This window comes from Arachis hypogaea, chromosome 13, assembly GCF_003086295.3.
Source record: "Arachis hypogaea cultivar Tifrunner chromosome 13, arahy.Tifrunner.gnm2.J5K5, whole genome shotgun sequence".
NCBI lineage: Eukaryota > Viridiplantae > Streptophyta > Magnoliopsida > Fabales > Fabaceae > Arachis > Arachis hypogaea.
In genome coordinates this window covers 107,393,918-107,404,465 of record NC_092048.1, presented here as the reverse complement: position 1 = coordinate 107,404,465, position 10,548 = coordinate 107,393,918, and the positions used below count along the sequence as shown (strand labels likewise).

Here is a 10,548-nt window from a genome sequence, read left to right as displayed (position 1 = left end):
CTTTCAAAAACCCAAAAAGATACAATCTCATAACCAATTATAAGTAACACACCTCCCTGCAATTCCTTGAGAGATGACCCGAGGTTTAAATACTTCGGTTTAATTTTATTGGGTTTGTTTTAGTGACAACCAAATTTTTGTATGAAAGGATTCTTTGTTGGATTAGAAACTATACTTGCAACGAGATTTCATTTGTGAAATTCTTTACCGACAAAAATCTCCTTCATCACCATCTCATACAAATACTAACATCCAAATGGCCGAGCACGTTGATTACCTACTTGACTTGAATCCAACAAAAATTACTTGGAATTTCAAAGTTTATGTTATTAGGATCTGGGAAGTCCCAAGCAAGTATAATGAGAAGGAGGTTGGAAGCATTCAAATGATTCTTCAGGATAGTAAGGTTTGTACACTGTTTTTAAATATTTTCTTCCGACTAAATAAAATATTTATGCTTCACCAGTAACTAATACCAAATCTTTCTAATAGGGCGATAGGATGCACGCTAAAATCCCCAGGTCTTTGATCAGCAAGTGGAAGGGTTCTATTGTGCAGTTTCAGAATTACCAAATGACCCACTTCATTGTTGTTGCTAATGATATGGACACAATCATAACTCCGAGCAAATGGATACTTTGCTTCTCTCACAGAACACGAGTCATCCATGTGGAGAATCCATACTTCCCATTAGAAGCCTTCTATTTCAAACCTATACCAGATTTACTGAATGCTGATAAGTTAGATTATTCTGAGGATTTTGGTTAGTACATGTATTTTATACTGAACATGTTACTATACTAAGTTATTAGTCAGATTGACAAAGAGCATTTGTATTCTCAAATGTCATTGCCGAGGTAGTTGGCAAAGAGGATCCCAGACATTTGGTCACCAACAAAAAAAAGAGATTAAGTGTTTGGTGGTTGTCCTAGAAGACCTAGAGTATGTTGTTAAACACCTTTGATGTTTAAAATTATTTTACAAAATAAAAATTTGCACTTTGTCCAAATCTTTTGATGTTTAGAATCACTTTACAAAATAAAGATTTGCACTGTTTAAATTGTTCCATTAACTTCTTGTAGGGCCAACAGAATAAACTGCATTCTATTCGGGAACATGGTGGACCAGATTCTTCCACAACTTGAAGATGGAAGGGTGGAACCCCTTATAGTTTTGTTTCAATACTTCAGAGCAATAAGGTGGAATGGAAAGACCTCTATTCAAAGCAACTTTGATGTGTCTCAAATGCACTTTGACAACAACTTAAAAGAGATCATGGAGTTTCAGAAAAGGGTTGCAAAATATTTAATGTATTAATAACTCTAATGTAAATATTTTTCATTCAACCACATGTTGCTACTTATTATTTCTCATTTGTTCACCTTAGGCTGCTTAGTGTGTCACCATCAAGTTCTGTGAGGATTACTCAAGTGCCTTCACAACATGCATGGTCAGGAGCTGATGAACTTAATCAAGGGTCTGTTTTTGTAAAGGCAATCGAAGAAGCACTTGGCTTGGTTCAGGAAGGTCCTTGTTGGATATCTGCAACCATTGTGGCTATAAATGCCACGAACAAGGATTGGTTCTACAAGACATGTAGGAGGTGCCCAAAAAAAGTAGAATCAAGTATTGGTAATAGATACGAGTGTAACAAATGTGGCCATACTCATGGTTGTGCAGCTTTGAGGTATTATTTTGTTTAGATTTCTCTACTTATCGTGGTTCCATACAAGTACTAGGTTTAGAGTTGTCCTAATTGGTAATATATTTTTATCTTTTGACATGGTAGGTTCAAGGTGGAGGTCATGGTATATGATAGCACTGGAAGTATAAGTTTGCTTCTATGGGACAGAGAAATCACTCAGTTGTGTGATAAGCGAGAAGAACAAGTGATGGAGGAGGATGTAAGTACACAACTAGACATGATGCTATTTTTTAAATTAATCTAAAACAATAAATGTATTCAATAAATAAGCTAGGATTAGTGAGACTAACATTTAGTTTTAGCTCCAGGAAATAGGTGATGATGAATATCCCCCTATCCTTGATAATATGATGGACAAAAGGGTGCTATTTAAGATTAATGTAAAATCTGCAAACATTAATCATAGAGATCAAGTCTACACTGTCATGAAAGTGTGTGATGATGATGAGATAATTCAGAAGAATCTTCCAAAAAAGATGCAATCTAATCAGTCTATTAGTATTATAGTATGGTTTAATATTTATGTTAATTTCTTAAAGAAGTTATATTTCTTAAATAAGCATGGTTCACAAGTATATTTAAACAAAAAGGATGGTTTCGGATTATGTAGGAAATTAACTGCAGCAACTCGGTTGATATGTTTGAAAATATTATTCACCTTAATGTTGATGCTGATCCTCAGTTTTCTGTAGTATAAAAATTTGGCTTTTGTTTCCATCCTTCTTATGTATCATATTTTTAGGTAGTTTTCTTTCATTGTTCAATTAAATCCTAATTGAAAAAATAATTTATTGTTAGTTCTATGTTTATATGTAGGATATTTTGGATGAGTGTGTTTCCTCCCTCAAACACAAGACCTCATCTAAAAGAGCTTCCAGTGGGATGAAGTATGGGTTTAATAGTGCAATTGATAATAATGATGATGGACAATTTTCAACCAATAAGTTTAGTAGAAAGTATAGAAAAGGACAGAAGATTCAAGTGATTGAAGGGGATGAGTGATGTACTTATAAAGGATTTTGAATATTGCTGAATTTTCAATTAAGATTGTTTTGGTTAACATATTTATGTTTTAGATAGTTGTGCACAAGTATTTGATAACGTATTTAGGTGAATCTTTCTTTAGACTCAATTTAATTTATGGACTTGGTGAACTAATCTAATTACCATGGAATCTATTCCATGGATATTATTCAAAAACTTAGAATGAGCTTGCCAGTATGTATGCCTTTATTTTGACATCCTTATATGATAAGGGATTCCTATATATGTTGCTATATCTATAAGGGATTCGTATACATATTTGCTTTATATCTATATTGATTATCCGTAACAAGTTCATTGGATAAAGGATATAAAATTTAGGTTTTATGTGAAATTGATGGATACTATCCAAATAGTGATAAAGAGCTTGCCATTATTTAAGTTTGGATATTTTGAAAATTCTATATGAAGTCTACTGGATAAATTGATATAAAATTAAAAATATATGTGAAATAGATGGAAAAAGTTGTATAATAAATTCTCTCATAGATATTATCCAACCAATTTATGTATCTAAGCCTTTTTATTGACAATTTCACACGAAGTCTATTGTAGAAAGATATGTATAATTAATTTCCAAAATACCAAAACTATATGGGATAGTTTGTATACTAAATGCTCTCAAAGTTATATCAAAATGAGAATAGATAACACTTTTGGATAGCACCACCAAATGAAACTTATAGTAATTGTGAAGGCGCATAGCATAGATCCATGATTTCAATATACTCAGCACAATCTATACAAAAATTCCAATATTGGTAGTTGTGTTGTTAACTCTGTGTATATAAGAAAAATGAAATAATTAAGAATTGTTAGCACGAGCACCATATATGCATTACGAATTATTTGATTGAAACTCAAAGAATAGTTATCTTCATGAGCAAAGTCTTATATTCAGAGAATTTACCAAAAGATCAGTATAAAAATATTTTCTATCTAATACTGCATCACATATGTTAAAATAAACCATTTAGTCCAATAGAAATAAATTACGCTATAAATAATTTTGTAAAATCTGTTTTAATTGGACAAGTATTGCAATTTAGCCTTTTTTTTAACTAGGATCTATATCTAATCTAACAAAACTTGGTGTTTTAATAGTTAGTTACTTGATCATTGATGTTTGTCCTGTATGTTATAACAAAAATTGGTTAAAATAATACTTTTCAGAAGTTGAAACTATTTGCTTCAATAAAAATAAATTAGAAGTTCACCGCGCGCATAAAAATTTATAATTGCCTTTTAGTAACTCGAAAAGCATAAAGCTATAAAATGTTGAACTAACCGGTATATGGGATTCAATAAATAATGGCAATACCTATTCATGAGAGTAGTGTACTTATTTAATGAAAATGAGCCAGCATATTGACAAATATAATTTAAATTCTGTTAAATGAGAAAATTGGACTTTCATACTTTTTTAATTGCAGGTTTGACTATTGCTTAAATAAAGTAAGTCTCCATAGTATGTTGGAAAAAGTAAACTAATAAAAAATTACATCCACTGCAAAGGATTTTAATGATATTTGTTATTTACATTTTACACAATAAACACAGTATCCAATGTAAAGACTCAAGAACCTATGATGTTAATAGCATCACAATGGCTATGGCAAAATATCGAATGGAAAAAAAAGAAACTTATTGTGTATAAAAAAATTGGTTCACTTAGTCAACGAGAACAAGCATTAAGAGAGTAAAAGAAAGAATATGCCTAACAATTATTTAGATAGAAAAATTTTAAATGAAACTCGTAGCATAAGGTACATGGTTGGTCACAATCCCAACGAAACGGTGAAGTTTAGTTCAAGTAAAAAATAGATTAAATTAATGCTCAGAAACATTAATTTATTTTTCTATAGGATATGTACTAATTGATTCAAAAAAATAGATGTATATCATTTTATTTTTACATATAAGAAATTATAACTTTATTCTATATGCAACAAAAATAAATCCAACACAGCTGACAAGGCAATTAGCACAAAGCATAACATGTAATTAGCTAATTCAGCAGAAAGCTGTAAACAAAATTGCTTAAAATATTTATTTTCAGAAATTAGGATTATTTGCTTCAACAAAAATAAAATAGAAGCTCACCGCATAAAAAACTATATTACCTTTTAGTAACAAATGTAGAATTTGAAAAGCAGAAAGCTATGAAGTGTTGGGTGTAACACCCTACCACACAGAGCCTTATGCTTAAGTTATAAGACAGAGGTGGCGAGGTGTTACGACCTCTAAAAATAAAATTTAGTATATATAGTAGTGCGAAAAATGCTTGTAACTAAGAGCCTTTAAAGAAAAGGGTAAATCAAAATCGTTAAATTGAAAAGCGCAACACTCTGATCAATAACGTAACGAAACAGATAAAGGATAAACTAAGGCGAATCCATAAACAAGAGAGTGCCAAAGATACGAATATCAAAACTCAAGACCCGGTTTGCGAAGATAACCGGTTCGAGCATAGAGTATACATGTATATATATAGATAAAGTAAGAAACCCAAGGGAAACCCCAAGGACAAACTACCAAAAACCTGTTCTCCAGGACAACCTCTAAGAGGAGTCAAACAGTATATATTTATTTGGTGGAGATAATAAGTATCTACATAAAACCAAAATAAAGTTCCGAGAACCAAGGATCTTCGCTAATCCAGAAGTCTCCAGCATGCCTCAGCGAGAAGCCTCACGATCTACATCTGAAAACCACAAAATCCACATGGGTGAGAACTGGAGGTTCTTAGTATGGTAACAGTACCCACATATCTAACATGTAATGTCCTGGGAAAGCCGAAGGCAATCCTAGAACTTCCAATAGATGAATCAAAGCTTATAAATAGAGGCAACTGACTAAAGATCTTCAGTCTAACTAATAGTCCCCTTTCCAAATCCTGCGAAACTCCCAACCGCCATCAGTAGTTTGATATTGCAATCACAATTATATCAACAAGACAATGCACAAACAGGAAGCAGATACAACATTTATACAATTAGCAAATATTATGCAGTCAATTAGGCATTCCAAACAATTCACATATAATGCATATGATGTATGCCTGTCATAGTGGCTGATGAGTCTCATCTGTCGGTTATAAAGCCAACTCGACAAGTCCTGGTAGCTAACCATTGGACTGTCCCTCTGTCGTGCATCTCCAACTCGAGTTATACTCAATCATAATCATCAATACATATTCACAACACCCACACTGGTGTTTACTTATGGGGGCGAGCTCATTCGGAACTTTCACAGTGTTCGGCCACACTTACGACATAGGGTCAGTAGAGTATCGAGTCTCCACCTGGAACATGTGGTGGCTAGCCACTGTTTTCACCTAGGGAAACTCGTATCTCAGATAGTGGAAGCGCAACATTCACATTTCATTCAATACGCATATATGCAATCATACTCAGCCATAATTCAATAATGGCTCAGCCATAATTCGGCGATATCTCAACCATTCGGCTTATGATACAATCCATAACCAGCCAATTCATTAACAAGTACAACCCTTCGGCTCATGGCATATAAATCACTTCCACAATCATCCTCCGTATCTCATACATTGATCTTTGATCATCATTCATCATTAATTCTCCCCTTACTTCATCCACAAGTTACCACATTCCCTAGCTTCTTCCCACTGCTAGGCATATCACAAGGATTTAAGACATAAGGGGGTGAGATCGGAGGTTTAGAAGTCTGAAGGTTGGCTTTGAAAACTCAAAAATCAACCTTGGGGTGAAAACGGAGTCACACGTGCGCATCGCCCACGCACACGTGTGGATGGGAGAAAAGTCAAGTGACGCCTACGCGTCAGTCACGCGTATGCGTGGATGCATTTTGTGCCCCTCGCACAAAACCAACACAATACCTGCACAACTCTCAAGAATTTTGGCTGGGTACTTGAATCAGCACATCAACGTGTATGCGTCGGCCAGGTGCACGCGTGGAGTAGTGAAAATTTGATAGCGACGCATGCGCGTCGGCCACGCTTACGCGTGGAAGTATGATCTGCCAAAAATTTTACTAAGTTAAAAAGCTGCAGAATTCCAGTTTCAAACCCCAATCTTCCGATGGGCATAACTTTTTTGTTCCAAGTCATTTTCCATTCGTTCTTCGAATGGCATAAACATCTCGGACCCAATTTCATTTATAAACAAGTTTGACACAAATCGGGGATCTGGAGACCAAGATATGCTCTGTCAAAGTAAGCTCCAAAACCATATTTTTATACAAAATCACAAAGTTCCATTTTTAAAACAAACCAATTTCAACCCCTTTTCAAAACCAACCAAAATATACCAAAAATCAACCTCAAGCCTCCTCAACTCATATGTTAATATTTTTATCAAATTCACAAGCCACCAATCCACCATTTTAACTAATCTCAATCAAATAACTCAATTTCAAACACAATATCTTATTATACATATTTTCTCCTCCCAACTTCCAACAATACCATTTTCGATCAACCATCAATATATATAATCAATATCACCCTCACCATCAATATGGTTTCACCCACAATTCAACATCAACCAATCATTAAGCATATATCAAAACATGCATATCTCTCATGCATCATCCCATCAAAACATCAATATTCATTAATCACATACATAACCACACAATTTATCTCAACCATTCAACAACATCAACCATTCAAATCCTATCTTAGGGCCTCTAGCCTAAGTTTTCACACCACATTACATTTTAGATACAGGAAACTGAGACCATACCTTAGCCGCTTTTCCGCTTAACCTAGAACACCTCCAAATCACTTTTTCACAAGTTCTCAAAGCTTTAACACCTCCAAGGATAGATTTTTAGCACACAAGAGCCCTTCTTCCAAGATTTCCAAAACCTCAATCAAGCTCTAACACACATATATACACTTCATAAACCACAATATCACATTCAAACATACCCACTCAATACCCAAACATTATAAACCAATAAATTCTATTAGGGTTGAGAATCGTACCACACCCAAGGATCAAGGAGACAAGATTAAGCCTCTCCTTCAAGCTAGTTGGATCCTATAACATCAAAGAGCCCAAAATCTCAACACTTTTTCCCAAAAATTCGAATTTAAGGGCTGAGAAAACTGGACTAAAATCGTGGCTTACTGATGAATCCATATTTTATGATATATTTTGATTTGATTTGAGTGGATTCCATCACATAAACCTACATTTATTCACCTAAATAGCATGCTTTTGAGATTTCTTCCTAATTTGTGCTTGAAAGTGGAAACGTGCTCTTTTGTGTTTAATTTAGTCAATTTTATTCACTTTAATCCCATTTGGTGTCTTGACGTATTTGTTAAGTGATTTTCAGGTTTCCAAGGCAAGTATGGGTTGAAGAAGTAAGGAAAAGAGCATGCAAAACAGAAGAATTCAAGAAATGAAGGATTTGGAAAGCTGCCAGCCCTGACCTCTCTGTGCTAAATTGGTCATAACTTGAGCTACAGAGGTCCAAATGAAGCGGTTCCAGCGGCATTAGAAAGCTAACGTCCAGGGCTTCAAAATGATATGCAATTTCTTATAGTGGACATAAGTCCACGTGTGCATACGCACAGGTACTTGTGCGTACGCACAAGTTAGGATTCAGCATGTGTGCGGACGCACACAAGTCCCTGCACGTGACCTCATTAATTGCAACTCGCTGGCAGCAATTTTTGGGCCCCCAAAACCCAATCCAACTCATTTTTTGAAGCTATTTAAGGCCAAATTGAAGAAGGATGAAGGGGGGCAATTAGGGTTAGCTTTTATGATGTTTTCTCTTAGTTTCTAGAGAGAGAAGCTCCCCCCTCTCTCTAGAATTAAGGCTTTATTAGTTAATTTCCTTTTAATTTCAACTTTTAATTCTTATTATAGTGTAGTTTCATTTATGTTTCCATGTTCTTCTATCTTGTTCTTATTCATTTCTCTTGTTATTTCCTTTATTTTGTCATTTTTATGCTTATGGATACTCTTTGTTACTTTAATTTTAATTAATGCAAATTTATGTTTCCATGTCATTTATTGCTTTCTCTAGTTGTTATTGTCACTTTCTTGCTTTTGGTAGTTAGGAATTTATTTTAATGCAATTTAATATTATTTTATTTTCATGCGCACCAAGTGTTTGATAAAATGCTTGGCTTAGTTTTTACTTAGTTTTTCTTCACTCTTGGCTTGGAATTGTTGACTTTGGTGTCCCTTAAGTCATTGATGTCTATTCTTGTTTGATATATTAGAGTAGTTAGTTGATTTGGTCTCCCTTGACTCTATGTGACCCCTTAGTGTTGACATAGGACTTAGGGATTGAAATTAACTATGCCTATTTGACTTATCTTCGATGTAAGGTTGACTAAGTAGGATTTACTCTTCATAATCATCATATGTTTGTGGTCAATGGCTAGGATAGGTAGCCTTAGTCCCTCAATTACTTGTCAAGAGGTTTCTCGCTTTTGAAGTTTTATTGCTTTGACTTTTACTTGCTTTCATTTACTTACTTGCATGTTAAGTTACTTTCTTGCCATTTCTTTTCCTTGTATTTAATTGCTTTAACTTTAATTGCTTTGATGTTTAATTTCTTGCATGTTTAGTTTCACACTCTTGGTTGAGAAATTGGATATTTGGGTGGAATTGAGTTGTGGATGTCCATTCCGCATTGTGTGAGAATAGTTAATTGGTTTGGTTTCCATTGAAGCTAGTCTTTCACTAAGTAATTAGTGAGTTGACTAGGACTTATGGATTGAGACCAATTACACTCTTTTGACTAATTCTCAACGAGGATTGATTGATTTGGATTGATTCCACATAATTTCTATGTTTGTGGTCCACAACTAGGATAGAAAATCTAGATTACCCACTTCTTGCCAAGTGTCCTTGAATTCCTTTCTTTTCAATTCCTTGCATGCTTGTTTCAATTCCTTTCTATTTACATTACTTGCTCTCTTGCTTTCATTCCCCAATCTCCATGCTCTCTCTCATAGCCAATGATTGTACACTTAATTACAACTCCTAGGGAAGACGACCCGGGAGCTAAATACTCTCGGTTATAATTTATATTGGATTTATTATTTGATCTTGGGAATCAATTGTTGGTCTAGACTATACTTTCAACGATGGAATTCTATTTTGTAAAAATCTAGACTAACAACAGTTTTCTCATCAAAAATTTGGCGCCGTTGCTGGAGAGTTGCAATGGTGTAAAGTTAGTGGCTATTGTAAATATGTTAATATGTAAATAGCTTGCTTTTTGGTTGTCTTTTATTTTTGTCAATAGTTAGGATTGGGATCCCGGAGGACGTTGGACATTCAAGCCATTGGAGGAAGAGTCAAGCACAAGCCATCATAGCAAGGGCTCTCCCAATTGTCTAACTTAAAGACATTAAATAAAAGTGCTTGGTAACATCATTCTTACTCTTCTCTTTTTGTATATATTTTGGCTTTATTGCATGTTTGCTTGTTTTGGTTAGCTTAGAATTAGTTTAATTGAGATTTGTAAGTTAATTTTTGTTTAGATCATGAATTTATGGGTTCTTGCATGGTTTAGTGTTGAGTTTTGATTGAACTAAGGCTTGGTACCTTAGAATTTTGAAGAAAACTTTTTGCAAAACAGGGCATTTGTGCGTATGCACGTACCTGTGCGTGCGCACAGAACTTCTATTTTCTGCGACATGTGCGTGCGCACTGACCTGTGCGCACACACGTATCATTTTGCCCTCTGTTTGCAGTGCTAGCACGCCTTGTGCACACGCTCAACTGCTTTCTGCGGCCTGTGCGTACGCACCTAATCGTGCGTAC

At 34.6% G+C, this 10,548-nt stretch overlaps 1 protein-coding gene across 1 annotated transcript; it reads left to right on the top strand.

Annotated features, from left to right (window-relative positions):
- Positions 1–256: 256 nt before the first annotated feature.
- Positions 257–2,707, top strand: LOC112735210 (uncharacterized). The gene is made up of 8 exons (XM_025784776.1): positions 257–406; positions 493–740; positions 1,083–1,310; positions 1,388–1,687; positions 1,790–1,904; positions 2,014–2,211; positions 2,316–2,393; positions 2,522–2,707. Exons 1-8 carry the CDS (start codon positions 257–259, stop codon positions 2,705–2,707), a joined length of 1,503 nt encoding a protein of 500 aa, XP_025640561.1.
- Positions 2,708–10,548: the final 7,841 nt, after the last annotated feature.

Coding starts and splice junctions, on each gene's coding strand:
- LOC112735210 (XM_025784776.1), top strand. CDS start 257: ATGGCCGAGCACGTTGATTACCTACTTGACTTGAATCCAACAAAAATT. Junction 407..492: donor TGATTCTTCAGGATAGTAAG/GTTTGTACACTG, acceptor TCTTTCTAATAG/GGCGATAGGATGCACGCTAA. Junction 741..1,082: donor GATTTACTGAATGCTGATAA/GTTAGATTATTC, acceptor AACTTCTTGTAG/GGCCAACAGAATAAACTGCA.